Here is a 21468-nt window from a genome sequence, read left to right as displayed (position 1 = left end):
GTGGGAATTTGTGGGGGTCCCTCGTGGGGGCTGCGCGCCGGCTCGCTCCAGGTTTCTTGTCTCGGGCTAATGGCCGAGGCCCCGTGTCGTAAGGAAAAACACCCGAGAGAAAGTAGTTTTGTTCCTTTTGTTCTTTATTTTGGTGGGGAGAAACGCAACGGTGCGGGGTAACTCATCACTAACGCCCGACCCTCGCACGCACCAGAAGCAAGTCAAGCGATCGCAGCGCAGCTCCTAAACTTAACATCCTTCTCTCTCGCTGGAATCGAACGTCCCTTCCAAAACAAGAGCTTTGATCCCCGGGCTGAGCTCTTTTGGAGCGAGAGAAGTATTTGCCTGGCTGCAGTACGCAGGATCCATTCCTTTGTTTCATAGATCACCTGTGGCAGCTCGATCAGCAGGCTGGCTGGCCCTTGGTGAAATCTGCAGAAATCAAAATGATTTTTAACAGCTAGTCCTCCCTACAGTGGACGTGGCCTAAGACAAAGCAAACAAGGATGAAATGTCTGGCCGGGAGCCTTGCAGGAACAAAAAACAGCCTTGTAAGCACACTCTGAAGTTTGCCAAACTGCAGCTCTGATGGACAGTGCCGGGGTGTTGGGTTCCGAGGCAGGTGTCCGCTGCTGCAGCGCTCTCCTGCTGCCCTCGGAAAGCCGAGTTCCCCCGTGCCAACAGCTGAAAGGCATCGGGAGCCCGGTGTGGTGGGCTGGAGAACTGAGAGAGAAGGTGACTGCTGAAGGCGGGGGCTGCAGATCACACAAGGCTTTAGAACTTGGCGTGAACACCTTGAACTGCACCCAGGACTGCAACGGCTGCCTCTGCAACCCCCAGAAAACGGGTGCTGGGGATGCTCCTGGGACAAGGCAGCGTTCAGCAGCAGTCAGGTCTGCTGTCTGGAGCTGCTGGTCCGAGTGGGTTGGCCACTCTGCTCCGGGGACCTTCCTTACAAAGTCCAGAACAGGCTCTAAATGCGATCCCCTACGTTCCACAGCAATGCCAGTGCCTGCAGTCACTCCTAGCTGCTTAAACTGTCCCCTTCCTCCTCCTCATTTGTTTCGTAAGTTTGCAACTGTCTCTAAATACTCAGTGCAAATGTTTTGCCCAAATGCCTTCCTATGGAGTCTAGGCTTTAGGAACACACTCATTGCTCTGAACAATTTCCACTGACTGCCGTTACTGTCACTTACAGTAGTTGCCGAGTTCCCCAAACTCCGAATGAGGAAGCACCGCATCATTGCAGCAACAAATACAGTGGCCAAATGCAGCTGGTTTTAAAAGTCCCCAGTGCTATGTGTGCAGGCCACGCAAAATTTACATGATGGGGAGAAAGGAAAAAAGACAAGTGCTTGTGTATATTGAGCAATGTGGCATGTTGGGTAATCATATTGTTTATGAGTTATTCTTGGGTGATTCTGTTCATTTTTAAGCGGAAGAAAACTCCTGTAACAAAGGTAATTTTCTTATGAATGAAGAATCTGGGAAAAAAATCCCTAAGAGGGAATGACTGTGGTTATTTTATTCATTCAGTGAGATGAAGATCATTAAATCCACAGATTTTGAAAGCCATAGGCAAAAATACTAAACAGTTCGTGTACCTATATCAGAGAAAAAAAATCCCTCATTCCTCTGAGGGTTTGTGTGCTCCCTGTGGACAGCTAAAATAGCAACAATTTGACCCACCTTGAAGACGTATGTGCTCATCTGTATGTAAGTGAAATAAAGTGGAGCTGTGATCCACCACTGCTAAGAGATGCTCTGCTGAGAATAGACGCACTTTGCTGGGGGGTGGGTTTGACAAATCTCTGCACAATATCCACAAGATATTACAGATTACAGCCTGACCTTGTAGACTGTTACTCAGCCTTTACTCATGCAAAGCGACTGATAAAGACTACAGACCTACTAGACCCAGAGATCCCAGATCTGCCGATATGAGTAAGGCTTATTCACAGCAGTACAGACTTGCAGGTCAAGCCATTTAGCATTTCATACTGAGGAAGGGTAGAGCATATACATCACGACTATTTTACAGCTTTCTTAAAGTTGGAGCAGCTCTGCCCAGAAAGCTCTTCTTAGAATGAAATATCGATTCTAATCTATTATACAGATAATGAGAACCGTAACAAAGCCGTCTCTCGTCTGCATGGACTTCAGCAAGCGAAGTACTTCCAAACCCCCCAACAGGGAAGTTGAAATTACAAGAAAAGTTTCTAAAAAACCCTTTCCTGTTGCAACAAGCCAGGACAAAGAGGGTGAGAGACAGCTGAAAACTTAACCCTCAAGAGTGAGTGAGGGTTTGTTTTCCTTCTCTCAATGAATGGTTTTCTAATTTGACGTCGTCTAGCTACAGAAGTCTCTTACTGCCTCGCTATGGAGCCTCCCGACTGAAATATTAGAAGAGCTGTGTGAAATGGTCACAGCCTGAGGAGTTTTCAAGACAAGACCCACTATCTGCAGAAGAAACGGTATTAAGGGATAAGAAGGGCTCGGGGGGGGGGCAGAACATTCATACTTCATACCAGTGTGGGAGGTGTAAGGAAAGGACCCAGCAACTAAGCAGGATGCTTTCCTTAGACAAACTTCAGCCAGGCCGTATCAGTGGAAAAAAGGGCTTTTTCTCCCCACTTTTTCTGTTTTCCAGCATTGTTCTCACCTTTGCCCATCACAGCCACCCTGTCCCTCAGTCTTGCAGAGATCTGCAGATGCCCCGTGGAAGCAAATTTGAGAGTTGTATTGCAGGCATCGTCTTTGCCAGCTGGGACCAGAGGCTTTAGCCCCAGTCTTACTGCATGGGAGATGTTATTAAATTGCTTTTTCTGTCTTGGCGGTGAAATGACCTAATTATCAGATTGCATTAGTCTTCATCTCTTAAAGTGGCCAAATCTGCTTTGGTTCTCAAGGATTTTATTGCCAGCTGAAAATAGCTTAATTGTATTGTACTTGCAAAGAAAACATGGTCTGGTAGAATCAAAGCAGTCGGTTTCCACAAGATGAGAAGAAATGCCATAAATAACACGTTGGGCTTTTTTTTCTGGTCTCACCATTTCCATGCATGTAAACTGGCATAAGTTAGCCTTTCTTCTCTAACCATTAAGTCAACTGGAAAAAATTCATCAGGAAAAGGTGGTTTCCCCATTCACAGTAAACCCCTGGGGTTTAGACATTAACTGGATCTTTATAGGTCTAATGCTGGGCTCTCCAAGGAAAAATGAAGCCACATTGGTAATAGAAAGAATGGGTAAATCCAATGAAAATTCCACAGAGAGACGGTTACATGTTTGATAAGACTTGAGAGAACAAATAAATATATTTTGTAGTTTGCAAGCAAATAGGATACACAGATGTGCGGCCAGTGACACAGTTATATTGGATAATAATGTGTTTGTTCATAGAAGGGGTGAAATATGGCATAGGAAATTGAATTGGTTTCTATATCTGAGAACAGTGGAACTCACACATTTCTTTCTTTCTTTCTTTCTTTCTTTCTTTCTTTCTTTCTTTCTTTCTTTCTTTCTTTCTTTCTTTCTTTCTTTCTTTCTTTCTTTCTTTCTTTCTTTCTTTCTTTCTTTCTTTCTTTCTTTCTTTCTTTCTTTCTTTCTTTCTTTCTTTCTTTCTTTCTTTCTTTCTTTCTTTCTTTCTTTCTTTCTTTCTTTCTTTCTTTCTTTCTTTCCCAGATACTTTGTGTCCAAAACCTTTGCATAAGATTTCAGGCTGTCTTACTTAGTCTTATTCTGAAGTCAAATCACCAGCCAGTGACTATATTTTGGAAGAAAATTAAGTATATACTTTCAGTCTTTGCTACTGCAGATGGTGGATGTGGGAAGCAAGGTGAAGAAATCTTGAAATAATGAATTACAAACAGTAATCCATAGTTAACAGTAACTGCATATAACTAGCAATCCAACAGCAACCCAAGAAGTTCTGCCAAAGAAAACTTATTTCCAACACTGTATTCCATGTGGCTCAGTTCTCAATAAATTAAGATACCAATTTAAAGGATCTTTAATTTCCAGCTAAACTTTTAGACTCTACAAAATATGATAAATACCTGTTGGTAAAAAGTGAGCTCTCTCAGCTCTCAACACATGCTTACCTCTGCGGGGTCAAAGGCCTTAAAATGATTAGGAAAGTTAGTCTGTTATTCAGTGTACACCTTGCACATTGTTTATTTTCTAGAAGCCTTGCTGTAGCAAGACAGCTGTATTACCATTTAGGGATCTATTTTCACAATTTAGGATTGTGGATAATCCTTCAGAAATGCAATAAACTTAAGGGACATCTAGCGTTGTTTGTGGCATGGCAATATTCTATATTTTTCCTTGTCTAGCCATCACTCACCTGTGGCAATTTGTCCTCAAAGGTGGCAGTGGGGAATGTATGTTCAGATTAATGAGAAGGACATTAGCATAAGTGATAAAACTGACCAAGCGATTACATATTAATAAGGCTAATATTTTTCTATTAATCTCAAAGTTCTCTAATGATCTTCCATAGGTCCCATTCTTTGGATATCTCAAGGGAAAGGGAGTTAATGGTTAATAAAACTTGCCAGAGTGGTGAGAACATGCCCATGGAGCTGACATAGGGAACTTGACAATTCCTGGAAGGAAAAGGGTTAAGAGCCAGCAACTTACACATACAAAACTGTGTGACTATACTTTCATTCTCTTCCTTACAGCTTCAGTTGCTAGTGTTGCTGGCCTGCCAGATTTTCTAAAATCGGGATAGGCTCACGCTCAGCTGAAAAGAACAGGGTAAGAATGTTTTTGTATTTCTCTGGCTTGCAAACTTTTGGTTACGTAAATACTGTATGTAAGCAGGAGGGCTCTCAAGGGAGCAGATACTCATAGGTACTCCAGTGAGTACCCTACTGTGGGCTGTCACTAGTCAAGTCACCTACTTGCTCAAAAGCCCACGTGGTGCTCAGCCAACTTTTGAACTTCCATCTGCAGAGTCCACTGTGCTCAGAGGCAGTGGCTGCGTCCCTCCCCTGCGGGCAGGAATGAAACCTCAACCTCCTTGCTTGGTGGTTATCAGAGTTGGATGAGTTGATCCTTATAAATGGTTGTTAAGCCAAGGTGTGAGGGTGGGGAGAGCTGCAAGGGGTAAAGATGTCTTTTTTCTGGTCTGCTTCTCTGCCCCAGCAGCATCTTACCACCAACCTTCCCGGCACAACAATGTTCTGGTTAGCAAAGAAAAGCGGTAACTTACCTTCTGGAGTTCTGTGCGGGATGAGGAAGGGATAATGATTACAGACTTGTGTTTCCCCTAATTTCACCATGGCTGTAAGAGGAGGGATGAAGCAGAGATCTGCTCCAGCCTTTGTCACTGTGTGTGTGCCACCACAGGCAGAAATGTGGAAAATTTCCAGGGGGAAAGGGAGTGGCAAGAAAGAGTAAAAAGTCAGTTGTGATAGAAAGAGCTAGAAACATTTTGTCTTTTCTAAGGAAAATTAATGCAAAGTACCTGCCTTTTCTGCAACTCTCCTACTGACCCATTTACAGAACTTGGTTCACCAAAGTGATTCAAGTTGGGCAGCTTCACTTTCTCAGGTGACGTTTGGTAGTTCCTGAGAGAGAGATGATGTGGAATATGTGGGTACACAATGAAACCTGCTTCCAACAGCAGAACACTATACCCAGAAGTGACTCAGAGAATCTCTTTAAAAACCTTACATGGTTTTCCTGCAATGTGCATATTGTGTTTCTGCTGATGATCATTTATTATCACTGTACTTTATTGCCTATCAGTGTATCCACTCCAGTGAAAACTGCACTTGTAAACTCAGAAGCATCTGATTTAACACAGCATAAACTACTGCTCTCCTTACTTTCTCACACTTTATTTTAGCATATTAGCTTGGATGCAAATGTCTTCAGTGTTTTCTATCAGTTTGTACCAGAACCTAAGAATTTGCCTGGAGTCCATGGCCACAACGTAAATGACAATATCAGAGTTTATTTTCTCCCCTGGAAAGCAAATAAACTTTGCTAAAAACAGAGAGTTAGGTCATTGGCCATTGTGGAAGAAAAAAAACAGTAGAAAACAAGCTTATGTTTCCTGAGGAGCCAGCACTGTGCCTATTTACATCAAATGTGAACTTCCATCTTGATAGCAGTGGTGCAGACCCCTCCCTGGTAGGAGACCAGGTGATTGCATGTGTGTTTGTGCTGGCTGTTTCAAAGCACTGTCAACAATAATTGAACACAGAAATTCCTGTATCGGGTCTGCAGGTGCCCCAAAGAGAGTCCTTGAGCTGGTGGAGCTGGTCGAGCAGTTCCACCTTGACTGGGAGAGCCTCGAGACCTTTCATAGCCAACACAGCATCGCTTCTCCCCCGCGCCTGCACCTCCCCGTCAGGAAGCCAAGCTGAGCAAGGAGAGCCTGGCCGGGAGACACATCGCCCAGGCAATCAGAGGAGTAGATCACTGGCACAAAATGGCAGTCCAGCCCCGCTCATAATTCCTGCGTGGCTGGGAAGGAGGTAGACAAATTAAATTAGCTGGCACCTTTTTAAATTTCCCCCAAAACTAAAATTGAACAGATGAGTAAAACCAAACCAAGCTCAAATCATTGGTTAAACTTCCTGATATTGTTTTTGACTGATTATTTGGACCAGCCCTCCCAGGCCCACCCACTAAAACACCTCTGTCATTTGAAAACTCTGTCGTAAGAGAGGAAATATCTTCAGCGAGTAAATGCCACAGCTTCCTTTCTTCTGCTATCATGATCTCTTGATGCTTATTTGCTTTTCTGATGCCATTTTGCATCTCCAGGCTAAATTCTGCCTTTCCTTTATGCAGATGCACGGGGGAAGAAGGATTCCTCACCCACCCTTGGGCATCCTGCATTAAAATTTGGGCCAAACTGCATGTCCTGTGTTCTGTTTTGTCTTGATCAAGATGCACAGAGGGAAAGGACGGCTGCAGAAGGAGGCTGTCCCCTGTTTTGCACTAGAAAATGTTGCACCTCAGAAGGCATGAGCCATGTGTTTCTTTGTAATCTCCCTAATACTTCAAAAGTTGGCTTTGATCCTCTGATATTATTTGAGCTAATGCCCAAACCCTATTAAGCAACCTTGTGACAGAGACTGGAGGGGAAAGGATTGTGCAATTTCCCATCAAGTATTAAAAAATCAGTATGGAAAGTTGTAAAATGTCAAAGTTGCTGCAGCCAACAGTAACTGTGAGACCCAGAGACATCATGGTCCGCCGATGGCATCACAGGTCCCAGGACCCCGGTGGTCTCCCGGGGTCGTGCTTGCTCTTCACACACGCCAATGGGTGCTGCAGGGAGGGGGCAGGGCTCGCTGCCGGTCCCTTCCCTGCCTGCAGACTGGGCTGGCACGAGTTAGCATTTTCTGCAGTTTGTTGTTGGCATAAAGCAATTTGCAGAAACATGTCGCCAGTCCGTAGGTCCCGAAGAAGAAGTCCACATTCCTCCTTGGTGGCCTCAGACCAGAAAACCTTTATTCAGAGCAGCACTTTGATAGATATTTCAGCTTAATCTAAGCACACACTTAACTTGGGAGCCAAATGCCTGCTGAGGCCATTGGTACCGGGCTCGGGCAGAGGGAACACTCAGCAGCCAGGTTCTGCCTATCTTGATTTGACAAAGGCCAGAGATCACATGTAGAGGCAATCAGTGGCAAAGAGTAAAGAGAGAGAGCAAGCTAGAGAGACAAAGAGATAGAGAGAATGAACAGAGGCTCGTCATGTCGCTTGTTACAGTACTGGAAGGTGCTTGTGCTCTCTGACAGCAAAGGTGACATAAAAAACCTTTGCAGAACAGACCAGACCAGAGCACAACGGGCCAGCTTTGTTCGTCTTTCCTGATGGGGTGACTCCAGTGCTTAGGATCGAGTGCCAGCAATGCCAATCATTTCTGGGCCTTTTGTTTAAAAAAACCCAACCAAAACTAACCTCCAAGTTTACAGAAGTTAGAAATCGCCAACCAGCTCATCTTTCCTTAATCACCATCTGTGGTGCTGGTCACCAGAACGTTCAGGTGAAGCCAGGATGGGTGCACAATTAAGGTGAGCATACTTGAAAGCACAAGTGAATGCTGCAGAGAGCTGTTTGCTTTGCATTATTCACACTCTTCAAGCTCTGGGAAATTGCTTTTCCTCTGACCATACTTCACTGTAATTTTTTCAAGCTGAACTGGTTTGGATAGAGTAAGTCTCTGTTCTGAATCTTCATTAGAAATGTCAATTGACTTTGAATCTTTTTGGAAGGTCCAGAAAGAAATAGAAGACTTTCAAGTATCTTTGTGCTTTTGGTGTCTGAAAGTCACTTCTCTCACAGGAGGAAAAAGAAAAGCAGATCTATTTGAGTAATTTAATCTGTATAAGGTAATTTACTACAAGGCAACACTTCAGTACTCACTGCTTTTTCCAGCACACAAGTATCCTTGACCTCGCTCTTCTCTAGCCTCAGTTGTGTTTCAGCTAACTCTTGTAAGAAGAAGCCTCCCTAAGGAGCCAACCTACAAGTCGAAGTCATGACTTCCTTTGCTCAAAAAAGGACCCAGAAGACTGAATCAGCTGTATGTATCTCCTCCCTTTATATGGTTAGGCTATTCCAGCGCTTTCATCATCTCAGGTAAAATTAGCACTATAGTAATTACCCAGGGCCAAATATACAGCTGGTGAAAGTGCACATATTTCAGAGGGATGAAACTTGAGATGGAATTGGCAGGCACCATCCCCTTTTATTGAGGCTAACGTAAGGAAAGTGATGGGAGCTATTTCCGTCCCACATCCACATGTGCAGACATACACTCACATGCGACGCTTCCACTCTGCTCTGATTTCCCCTGCTAGAGCTTCGCACCCAACTTCCTGAGGATTGCTAATGCCAGTGTAAGGTTTTCCAAATCGTCCCTCCACATCTTTGGTACAGACCATATCAAAGGAAAACTGTGGTTTTTGGTCTTCTGTACTATCAGCCATAGGTTTGCTGGAGGGTTTTGGGAAACGGCTTGTGGCTGGTGGTGTGTAAAGGTATGCAGGGCTGATACTTTGTGTGATTGTGAAGAACTACATTTGATGGCTTCACCTGGGACTTCTCCAAAAAGAAGGATAAAATGGTAGGAAAGAGAAAGAAGACCCAGTGAGGCAAAGCGTTATGGGCCCTCTAACAGTGGTGCCAACTCAGGACTGGCATTCTGCTGTACCCTCTCAAATGAAACAAGCGGCAAAAGAAAGGTGGATTTTTTGCCTATGGAAAAAGTGATCACTGAAGAGAAGAGGTTTTAGTCAGTATACACAGTGAGTAATTCCAAGAACTTCAATAAAGTACTTATCAAATTTTGTTTCCCGACTCACATCCTACCACAGGTCACTCTGGAAGCTGTCCCATTGAAATTGGTGGGGTCACATTTACTTAACATGAGTAAGGCCCTTGACCTGGGTGGGCAAGGAAGGTTTCCCCTTGGGTACACCCGCCAGGGTCTTTTTTGATTTCCTCTTGGAGATCTGAAGAGAGACCTACCCATTTATGAATAATTCCTATTTTTCATGCCCCATTTAGGGCATGGCTATGACAATGAGGCATTTATCAGTCAAAATTTGTGGTAGAAGCACCCAATATGGCCATTTCTCCAAGCCACAGTACCGAGCAGTGGTATTGGGGAGGCTTTGGGACAGTCTCCTCTCTACTGCTGTTTTGTACAACGGTCACAGAAAGGCCGTCAGCTCATTTTGGCACCTGGACCGAGCAGGAATTGTGCCGAATGAACATCAGACCAAAAATAGTCCCTCCCCTGTCAGGCAAGTCTGAGAGACACCCTGTGATCAAAGATGGGGAAACACGAGGAACAAATACAATGCCCAGTAGTCGCAGCAGACCAGCTGCCTGACAGTTGTGGGGCTTCCTACACACGCCGCTGCGGAGGAGAGTCTGAAGAAAGGATGTGAAGAAGGATGATGATATAGATGGTTCAGCAGATGTTTAATTGGAGCTACTCCCATGCGTGAGAGAACGCACGAAGCTGCTCAATGGAAAATGTGCATTCAGAAGTGGACATGGCACTGAATGTGAGATAATTATTAAGGCATTTCTATTTTGGAGCCCTTCTGTGTGTAGTTTTACATAATAAATGTTAACGTTGCCTTTCTACACGCACGCATGTTCCCTGGTCCAAACAAACAAGCAGTTTTTTGCTTCTTGTCACTGATACCTCTTGAAGTAAGTATCTTTGGCCACAAATAGATCATTGCCCTATTTGAAAAGTTCCTAGTGGAGCGTAGCCAGTTCTGACTGGCTATATATACCTAAGCTGGCAAATCAAGCCACCTCTCAGCTTTTGCTTCTATATATAAAGAGGAATGATATAGAATAAATCAGCTGGACGGGGCAGATGTCAAATCAGTTTTTATACCAAAATCATTTTCTTTCTGAGTTTGATTTATTCTACCGCACCTGAGCGGGGCAGCTGGGGGAAGCGCTGGCCCCTGGTCCCAAGGATGGTCGGGCAACACCGGGGACGGGCTGACAGCGGGTTCTCTGCTTGTGCCCTGGTTGTATCACCGCTTTTCTACCTGCCACGTGGGGACGGCCGGGGGATCCACCGGCACCCCACCGCTCCCCAAAAATTATGGTCGCGCAACACCACAAAGCTGCCCCCGAAGGAGCGCGAAGGAAGGGCCGAGGCGCCGCGATGGGCCCCAAGCACTGGGGCTTCCCCGGAGCTTCGGGGCGCTTTGGTCCTGAGGGGCTCTGGGGGAGCCGGGGGAGAGCGGGGCGGGCTCGGCCGGGCCCAGCCGGGGCGACCGGGCAAGGGGCCGGGGCTGAGGGGGGCTGAGGAGGGCGGGGGGGGCGGCGGCGGCGCGGCCACTCCTCAGGCTGCCACCAGGTGGCGCCCAAGTGCCCGCGGCGGCGGCGGGAACGGGCGGGAACGGGGCCGGGAGCGGGAGCGGGAGAGGTGGCGGCGACCCCCCGGAGGCCACGGGGTACCGCGGCCGTTTGTACGTGGCTGGGAGGTGCCGAGGGTGGGTTCGTGCTGGGCCCGGAGAGATGCAGGATTTGGGGGACGTAACTGGGTGGGCAACTGCCGGGCGTTTCTGACAGCCCCCAGTAACTCCGTCTGGGGGAGCACGGGGCAAACGTGGGCTGGCGGGTGGCAACCGCACAGCTCCAACAGTGCTGGCTTGCGAGGGAGCCCGAAAGGGAATCGGCCAACTTCATACCCGCCTTGCCTGATGTTTATCCGATTCCCCCATCGCCTCCTCAGCCACCGGGACTGACCCCAGGAAAAGCTTTAAATTCCGCTTGTGATTTTAAGCCCCATGAAACCATCGATCCACATTTTTCATCCCAGACTAAAACGAATTGCTTCTTGTTTCTTTTTTTTTGTGTCATTTCTGTCACGCTTCCTCTTGTCTGCTTGGAAGTGAATTTGTTGTCAGATGCTTCCCTAAATGGGCCTCTTGGGCCCACCACAGACACACCAACTCTTTCTGTTTGCAGGTTCCCAGCTCAAAACCAGCAAAGATTTAAGAGCTTAAAAAAGCTCACAAGTAATTTTTTCTTCCTGCACAAACACTTCTGATACCCTGAAAGGTACCTGTTATTTCCTGAAGCCAGCGTAACTGTGTAACTGTAATGCTTCTACTTAGGTAGGCAGCTGAAGTCAGACCTCCTGCACAGTGTGTAAGAAACAAGGGATAAACAAGGGGATTTATTATGCCCCACATCTGAAAATCAGCTTCACAGAAAATATGCACTAAATGATACATGATAATGGGGAAGGAAATGCCAGCTGCCTTAATGAACGGTGGTAGGCAAAGCTGGAAAAATAAATTATATAATAATGTCTTATTATATTCCCTTTGACATAAACTAATCTTGACCCAGAACAATAGTGCTACTTTCCAAGAGAAAATAACCCAAGATGCAGCTATAATCACGATTCAGGAGTCCAATGCGAAGTGGTTTGTATTTCCTCTTTGTTGTTAAAATTTTGCTTCATCTGGTAAATTTGGTGGAAAAGCTGGGAACGGGGTGAGCAACTTCCAGCTGAGGCAGAAAGAAACACCAGTCGCTGCTTCTTGGTGGCTGGGAAGAAGCTGCTGAACTTCAACTCAACGCACTGGCTTTGTGCCGAGGACCCAGGGCACACGTGCAATGCTCGGGCAGAGCGGGAGGGTACTGGTGTTTCTCTTCAGTTCCCAACTCACGGAACAGCCCCGAACGCAGCCAGACACTTGCTTTTGGACTGGGGGGCACTTGTATCCACTTCAGTGGGATGACTCGGGGGTTAGGTCTGTGTTTCCGCTGTGAGGACACCTGCATTATTACTTTTGCTGGGTTTCTGAGAGTCTTGCTTGCCTTTGCATCGCTCAGCTCTGCAATGGGGATGAATAAAAACAAGTGGAAATCCTTGCGAAACATCCTCATCTAGAAAGAGCAGATGGGTGAGGAAATTCTCCCTCCTACTTACCCAAAGCTGCTGTATACAGCAGTGTACTGCAAGTCTTTCCTGGTTCCTCTCCTAAGGCAAGGAGGACGTAAGGACTGGCTCTACCAAGAGCGCAGTCAGGCCCCACCTAAATGATAGTTATGGAAGGAGTCTGCGCATTTTGTGTGGTTGTGTATCCCTTCTGCACCTCTGTCCATTCCTGTCTTATCCACCTGGTGCTAGCAAAGATCCCTCACCAGGTGAGGAAGCTGCAGGTTAAGTAAGCAAGCTCTGGATGCAGCTGCCGTGCAGGAGTGTGTGTGTGTGTGTCCGTGAGCAGGGCTTTGTTTGGCTCATTCCTTCAAACAAACAAGAGTTCATGCTACGAAGCTTCCACAGAACGTATTTATAACTTTGTGGGTTTGCTTGTGATTTGGCATCTTTTAAAGTCAAAAGACTACTCTGCACCTTATAAATCTTTCCATGACCTCTTAGTGCATAAGATACGAAAGATTAAAACTGTGGTTGAAGGGAAGTAAAATGTGCTCTCACAAGGTGTGTGGTGGAGGCATGTTCTTTATTCATAAAAATGCAATGCGTGCTTTACTATACATTATTATACATAGTTTTTATACTGTGATAAATATAATTAAAATATCAAACAGAGAAACCCAGAAAAAGCCAGACTGGTTGAGACCAGTGGTTCAACCAGTATCCTGTCTCCAGCACTGGCTGGTATCAGATGCTGTAGATAAAAGTAGAAGAAACTGTATAGTAGCCTGTTACGAATTAACATGCCCAGGAGAGAAGTTTCTTCCTGACCCTCATCAGTTAGTGGTTGACTTATATGCCAAAGCATACATTACTATACATGCTCACGTATTTATATCTATCTATACCAAGGAGCATGTGACAAAACGCTCAATCAGACTCCTGGTACTTTCACTTACAGGAAAGTCATTCCGAGGAAAGAGTTTTTTTTCACCGCAAGAGGCTCACGCAGTACATAACAGGGAGAGGGAAAGGCAGCTGAGATTCACAGCTTAATAGGGGAAACTACTTTTACAAACAGCACCTGAAATACATACCTTTCGAAGATATTTTGGGGATTTTGATTAGGCAAATACTCACACGTGTGTAAGTACTTGTAAAGTGGCCAGTTAAGCAGATTTGATGTCAGCTGAAAACCATAGGATCACAGAAAAACAGGGTTGAAAGTTCAAGGCAAGGTTGACTGTTCTGTATCACTCCTGACAGTCATTTTCTCCAACAGGCTCCCGAGGGCCACCACCACCACCGAGATCACACACCCCACCGATCTGTCAGTCCTTCACCTTCTTTGTGACAGTTTCCTAATTAACTTCAATCTTTTTGGCTTCAGTTTAAGCCCATGTTTTCCTGTCCTGTCCACCAGATACAGGCAACAGATTGTCCCTCTCTCCTGCATTGCAGTTCTGGTGTTTGAGAACTGTTTCTTTGTTTCCCAACTCCTTTTTTGGACTGAAAGACTTTCAGTTATTTCCCTACTTCCTCACTGAGATGTTTTCTAGATCTCCGGATTATCTTCAGATTGCTCCATGTCTTTCCCAAAGTGTGGTGCCCAGCATTGAATAAAGTAACCCAGCCAAGATCTTTCAAAGACAGAGGACTGTGGAAGGATTACTTCACATGTCTTGAAGGTTGTATTCTACTTTATACAATCCGGATGGTATTTTTTCCAACACCACATAAGTACCGAGTCCCTTACACATTTTTCTACATTCCTTCCCATTTTCTAGACTATTTCCCCAAAGCCTGCCAGTGCTCAGATCCAGGATACAATAAGCTGTTTTCTACTGCAGTTAGAGATGAATGCTGCGGATGATTCAGCATATAAAATAGGCTAATTAATGAGCTTTGGAATAACCACCTCCCCCTAGGCTTGTTAATATGCTTGCCTTTACCTAAAGCATTCACATCTATCCAAAGACAAGTGCTAGCAAAAGAGAAATGCAAATATATTAAAATAATGCAGCGATACTACTATATGGAGTAAATTTCAGGAAAAAAAATTCAGCGTGCTATTTCTCTTCATTAAATGTGATGAGCTCATAAAAACTTTTAATTAGTCAGAATGATGTGAATGACTCGTCAGACCTAATTTTAGCAGCCTAAAGTTAGTAAGCATTTCCACAACAGTCATCTCATCTCATCTCCTTCAACAATAAATGGAGAGGGATGAACACTTCCAGGATGAACGCATCCTATTGCCTTCAGCTCCCTAAAAAGCCAGAGTCAGATGGGATGAACTCCTCTGTGAAGACAGAAGAAGAGTTCTAGTAACCACAGAGAGCCTCGACTAGTAGGCAAACACTTAATTTCTTGATGGCTGAGGTCAGGTGAGATAAATCCCATTTTAGGCAACCACAGATTCAGAGATAATTATTTTTACGTTAGCATGATAATTAAACACAATGCAAATTAACCGTAATCATCAGGAGAAAAAAGCATGATGAGATATTGCTTACTGAATAATTACAGAGATGTGCAGAGCATGGAACTTCCATGTCACAGACAACTTCAAAACATTAACACTTTCCTTTTTTCCAAGTTGAGCTGATAGCTGAGTATGTTGAATTTCTCTGTGCAGGATCATTTTTACACAGTCATTTCAGATGAATAAAAATAATTTCATTTTGACAAAATCACACTGTTTGGTCCTCACATTGATTTTTGTCTTTTTAAAGAAGCATAATGTACTCACAAGAAAAGCAAGGCTGACATTCCGAAATGAAAGACGTTTCGATTTAAAATGTTGCACAGCTCATTCTAAAAACACAATCTTCTCTGTGAGGCTCAACCTGATTTTGTGGATTTCGATTTCAAACTTGAGGTCTCGTTTTGATTTCTGAGCCGCGCGGAGGAGCCAGTTTGGCCAGCCCCAGCCCACCCAGCCGTCAGAGCCACGTAACACAACCTGCACGCAGCCCCCAGCCAGCTGACATACCGCAGACCTCAAGCTGCTGAGGGAGTGGCAGTTCTGGGAATGGCTCACGACTAGGAAATGAGAAAAGCTCCCCAGGATCCCACTGCGGATCCCACAGGACTAGGCAGGGTGTAAGCAGGTTTCCAAAGCTACCCAGTAATACCGGGTTCAGTGATTCTTGCCAGTTCACTCCCTCCTACAACCAACAGCCCCACAGATTCACCAGTGTAACCCCAGGATGGGGGTTCTTTGAACTGCCGGGGAGGTGCAAGGTTTTGTTGTGATGGTGGGGGAGTTTCAGAGCCTCCTAGAGGGACTGGGAACTGGCTTCCAAATCAGTTAGGCACCTTTGAAAAATCTGCCCTAGAGGACACACTGGTTTTGTTCCCTGCCTAGATCGTTATCTCTGGGTATGTCCAACACTGGTCCCTGCAGGGTAATAAAGTTTACAATAAGTTTGCTCAAGTACAGTAGCTGTCTAGTCAACCCAGTGTAAGCTGTTTTCCTGTGCCAACGCTAATCCGTTACTGATACCCACGCTAACCAGTATGAAGCTCCTTCTAGCAGCTCAGCAGTGTATTACAATGTGGGCAGGCTGTCAGTGAGGTTTATAATATAAATACTTGTGCATATGAGTTCATTGTTTATATTCTAAAAGCTATGCTAGGACAACTTGTTGGAAGTGATTTTAATTGCAGTAAAAAGCTAGATTTGGGACTCTATTGACAGCCTACTTAAGGTCACAGCTGCTTTCTGATAAGAAATTTCTCCAGAAGGCTGATGGACACCTGTCAATGGGTCTTCTGGATCTTCACAACTAGTGATGAGAGCAACGGCACTAAATGACTTTTGGTTAGTACTAAATGACTTGATCTCCAGTGCCGATGTCTCTGCTTCTTTTTCCCGTGTCTTCTCGGTTCGGTTCCATTCTTGCTCCTTCCGATCCAGTTGCATGGCACTGCAGTGAGGAGCATAAACTTCTGTGGTTTCTTCAAACTGTAAGCAATCCACCTTATAGTATTTTTTCTTTACGTGTAAGACATCATTAAACCTGTGGCCCCAAAGAATCTCTCTGGGGACATATGAGCTTCTTGACTGATGTGAAGTTCCTGTTGAATCACCTGTGTAGACAAACGTGACCAAGATTTCAAAGTTGTCCTTGGCCAGAGCTTTCCGGTCTAGACCATACAAGGGGCTCTCACTATCGATTTCATGCACGACTGTCACTGGTGTAACAAGTATGATCTGGTCATTTAGCAACTTCAAGTCCTTGTATTCCATCGTCATTCTCCCCTCCTTGTCTTCCTTGTAGCGCAGAAGCTGAGCTCGCACAGACCCCTCAACCATGTGATTTGGCCGGAAATCACCAATGCGCCACATGAGGCAGAATTTATCATCCCTTAAGCCAACTACAGCATAGTAGCTGAAACGAATGGTTTGAGCTCGTTTTCGAGCTGTGGCCATTTTAGCCAAGGCTGCTCCGATTATGAAGGTGTCAATAATGCAGCTTAATACTGACTGTAGGATAACCATGAGGATTGCAACAGAGCACTCTTCTGTAACACAGCGGTAACCATAACCGATGGTCGTTTGGGTTTCGAGGGAGAATAGGAACGCTCCTGTGAAGCTGTGGACATTTGCCACACAGGGGGTTATTTCTTCATCATTGAATAAATCTCCGTGTTGGATTGCTATCAGCCAGAAGACTAGTCCAAAGAACAACCATGAAAGAATATACGACAACGAGAATATCACAAACATATGGCGCCACTTGATGTCCACCAGTGTGGTAAAAATGTCCACTACATAGCTCTCCCATTCCCCAAAGATGTGTTTGAAGTACACATTGCAGCTGCCATCCTTGTGGAGAAATCGATTCTGCAATCTTTTCATCCCCATTTCAGGGCTTTCTTGACAAGTGCCTTGGTAACTGATCTTACTTCCCTGTATGTTTACAGGCCTATAGCGACCACTCTGTTCAGTCATCTTTCTCATACCTGCCTTGTGGCATCAGTTTACAGAACACACTTGAGGTCCCAGGGGCTATTTGTTTTCTTTGTTCATTGGAAATCTATGAAATAAAAGAAAAAGTTTATTTTTGTTTTAATTTCCTATGCCAGAACTCTGTAACACCAAATCTAAATACATTCACTCTGTGGCCATCATGAGCAATTTCCTGAAGAGTACAGACTCTGACATTCATTGCACAACATAGCTCAGAAACTTAGGCCTGGAAATATGAGGCGGCTGGAAATTCAACTAGTTAGAAATGTCCATATCGATAGCAAAATTTGGTATGTAGATGAAAACAGAAATCAAAAACCTTTGTGGTGACCCCGCTGTGAGTAGCTCTTCTAATGTTCTGGTGAAGTAGCATTCAAATCAGGATGGGCTCTCATGAACAGTCATGAGAATGACATGAACGCTCTTAAAATTAGTCAAATATTTGAGGTAGTTAATTAATTATTTGTTGCGTGTTTGTTTGTTTTCCTCCATTAGAAGAAATGCCTAAGAATACACCCTCATTTAGACATGAGACTTCAGTAGCTTTGGCAGGCAAGTTCGGTACTAACATGTTTTAACCAGAAAATGTATAAAACACAAAATCACTCATCATTATTTGTGTTTCAGTATTGCCCAGAAAAACCTGGTCATGGAATTGAACTTTACTGGGCTAGTGCTACAGAGACATATTTGTTCAATTTGTAGAAAAGTATTTACATTTCAAATGAAAAAGAAACCTCTCTCAGGTCCTGGAAACCCTCTCAAATCATTCCTTAAAGCAAAACAAAACAAAACAAGCCAGCTGCCAAAAAGTATTTCAGTTTTTATTAATGAGTTTGAAACAAACACGCAGTACGTTAATAAAATTTGTGGATGACACAAATTTAGGAAGTGATGTGAATTAGGAGATTCCTCTGTCAGATCAGAGAAAAAATGGGTGCCTGCAGATTGCAACCATATGAACTTCAGCAGTGCAGAGTGCTAGGCTATACGTTTAGCGACTAATAACAAGAACTTATGTTAGAAACTGAGACCTCATCAACTGGAATCCAGTAAAAAAGGAAAGTCTCAGCTGAAGTAATCAGTTACAGGACGCTTATGAATTACTTGTAGGATACAGCATTGAAAAAGGCAAATGCCTTTTCCTGCAGGTCTCCGGCTCATTCTACCATATCCCAACCGCTAACACACAAAGCACTGACAAGTCAGAAGTGATAGGGTACACAGCTAGAACAATTCAAAATTTTTGCCAAATGTCATGCTTCTAACTGATATTTCTGAAGGAAAAAAAGCTAATATTTTTGAGGAAAAACTGTAATTATTCTTCCAAAAATTTTAAGCTTTCAATGGAAAAATGACAAGTACCTTTCCCATTTTTAAGCTGGTTTCAGCTGACAAAAGTTCAGATGTAGGTTTACAATGAAGCCAACATATTCATGGAAAATGAATTTAAAAAAAAGTTTCCTAGTGGTAGTCTTTTTCCTCAGCTCTTCATTCACTTTGCCTGAGTATAAATGACTGCACACACTTCAAGGGTGAAGAGAGTCAGGCCCATAGAGTGTAATATATATTGGATGGACTAGATTAACAGACCAAGAACTCTTCTCTCATCCAAGGAACAATGACAAGCATGCATAGACAGTATTCCAAAAACACTTAAAAGCCAAACATAGTTTCCATTTCTTTTTTCTTTTCTTTTTTTTTTTTTTTTTTTTCAGTACAGAAATGAATGTGACATATGGTGTCGTAGCCTCAGAATGTGGCCTTCATTAAAAAACACAACATTAATGTTTCCAAAAATACTTCTTGGAATACAGTCTTTGGAAACATTCATATGACTTGCTTTACTCATAGCTTTAAACAAACAGTGTAGCCTAGTCTGTTGAAGACTCTTGACTTAACATTTTATAAGTCATATTTAACAACAAACAAAAACTGGAAAATGTTGAGTTATTTTTTTAAGAACCTCATAATGTGAGGTGTGAAAATGAAGCAAATTGTAATCAGAAGCCAATATAATCTTAAATAAAAAACAATTAGGCTTAGACTGTTTTTCTTATTGACTGATTCAAACTAGAGTTCCTTCAAAATACTCACAAACATCACAACATTCTAAAAAGGGCTAAACAGTTCATGAATCAAAGACTACTGAGTTGATTCCACTCTCTGCTGTTGTCATCAGCCAATCACCATATTTCAAAAATGCTGTTTTGCTGGCACCATCTTTAGATTTTGTTGGTGCTGGCAAGAATCATGGAGCGTCACACAGGCAGCTATGTGGCAAAGTGCACTCTGATTTTATAGTAGTCTGTAAAACACAGGAGACAACTTTGTGAGGCATCCTGGATTAGGAACGCTACTTAGGGTCTCTCCTAAATACAAGTTGTAGTAATACATATCTGCTCGTGGATGTCTGTGATGCATTTTTGACTGGTATAAATGAAGTCATGCAGTAAGATGCTAGATTGGATTTTGCAAAACAATCAAAAGTATGTCTGTACTAAGAAAGGGAACGTGATGCAGAGCTTCCTAAACCAGAACCAAATAATCTAGCCCTGAAGCTAGATGGAGTAACAAAGAGTCAGTGCAGAGCAACACTAACAGACATACATTGCTCTCAGCATCTGACTTAATCTTTCTCTGTCGTGTTGAAAATTGGATTGCTCAGAGCCATTTGGCATTGCACAGTGGAGACGTGCCCCAGATGACCTAAAATCCCAAATGTGCTTGAAAGTCTTAGGAAATAGCCTCCTCAGCCACTCCAAACCAGCTAAAAATGTTGCCCAGTATTTTGGGTGTGCTTAAAGGTAAGCCAAATCAGAACTTTTCCAGGCTACCTCTTAAAGTCTTTCAAGTGCAATAATAATAATGCATCACAATTAATAACTCTTTCACATTGTCTGATGTTGCTCAGAATATTTAAGTCTAAAAAACCATCCTTCAATGTTTCTGAATTATGTAAGTCTTTATTACCTGAACTTCATTCATGCGGACACTTTTAAAGAGGCACGTGAATTTCCTACTCCAAATGAGAGGCAGTGAGGCTGTGGAGCCAGATGTTCATCGTTCACTCTACTGAGACATGCTGCCTTTTGCAGAACAGTCTGAAGACTATTATTATCACCAAATTTTAAAGAGGAGAAGACCACAGACTTACAACCAGACTTACGAACTTAAATCTTAGAGCCATTTCAAAAATCTTATTTTTCAAAATGGAAATATTTTACACATCCCCAAGAAAGCCATACGAATTACATTAAAGGTCCTACTACCTGGTAAAGATTAACAAAGGGGGTGGGGGAGGATTTAAAAACATTCTCTACTCACTAAAGCTCATGGATCGGTTGCTGCAAATGATTCTCAGATGTTGCCAGGAAGCGTTTTCACCTTCCTCTAACACTAACACACAAACCCTCGCCCTTTTTTGTCTTGCTTTTACTTTCCATGTTTTTTTTTTTTTTTTCTTTATTTCTGGGCATGTTTGTACACATCATGAGCCTCCTCTTGCACACTGTTCTGTGGTTCAGAGGAAGAAGTGTGCTGAAATTTGCAGTACTTTTGCTAACCATTCTTATAAAAGTATTTCCCCCCCCAAATAAAAACTCATCAGAGACAAAAATGGAGAAGTGAATCCAGGCAGGAGAGCAGGAAGACAGAAATAGAGAAATCTCAAAGATTTCATCAGAGTAAATGGCAGAGAGGGTTCAGAAGTTCTTCTAAAGCTGTATGTGTCAGACTCAGAGCTCAGAAAATCAGCATATATTCTTAATTATCTAAGCCAACGCTAGGATCTTACTGTGTTGGATACTGAAACATGCTCAGGGAAATACCGAACTGCCCCAGAGGCCTGTGTCATGCGGTCTGCATACTGACCCCCCAACTGCTATCTGTGAAAATTTCACCCCAATTAGCTATGGGAGAAAGGTAAGTAAATTCCTGTATTTCAAAGGTCATAAAGCAGCGCAGTGACAGAAATAGGAACAAACCCAGCACCTACTTATACCCAGAACTACCTCAAAGCAAACACTAGCAGATGCAAGCCTTTTTATCATATTTATCATGTTCATCTAGCTCCTCTTGAATAGAGCAGCTGTGCC

The 21468-nt window shown here is 43.7% G+C and overlaps 1 protein-coding gene across 6 annotated transcripts in view; it reads right to left on the bottom strand.

Moving 5' to 3' along the window:
- Positions 1–116: 116 nt before the first annotated feature.
- Positions 117–21468, bottom strand: part of KCNJ16 (potassium inwardly rectifying channel subfamily J member 16) — a 48538-nt gene continuing 27186 nt past the window's right edge. For 3 of the 6 annotated variants that reach the window (XM_074847481.1, XM_074847482.1, XM_074847483.1), the window contains one exon: positions 12961–17438. In XM_074847481.1, the coding sequence (XP_074703582.1) occupies positions 16073–17362 (1290 nt within the window). In that variant the 5' untranslated portion in view covers positions 17363–17438 and the 3' untranslated portion in view covers positions 12961–16072. Of the gene's footprint in view, positions 424–12960; positions 17439–21468 lie in introns of those variants that run through there. The other 3 variants (XR_012625995.1, XR_012625993.1, XR_012625994.1) reach the window with 2 other exon arrangements.

Source organism: Strix aluco, chromosome 21, assembly GCF_031877795.1.
Source record: "Strix aluco isolate bStrAlu1 chromosome 21, bStrAlu1.hap1, whole genome shotgun sequence".
Taxonomy (NCBI): domain Eukaryota; kingdom Metazoa; phylum Chordata; class Aves; order Strigiformes; family Strigidae; genus Strix; species Strix aluco.
The sequence above is the reverse complement of the archived record's forward strand: the minus strand, read 5'-3'. Positions and strand labels throughout refer to the sequence as shown.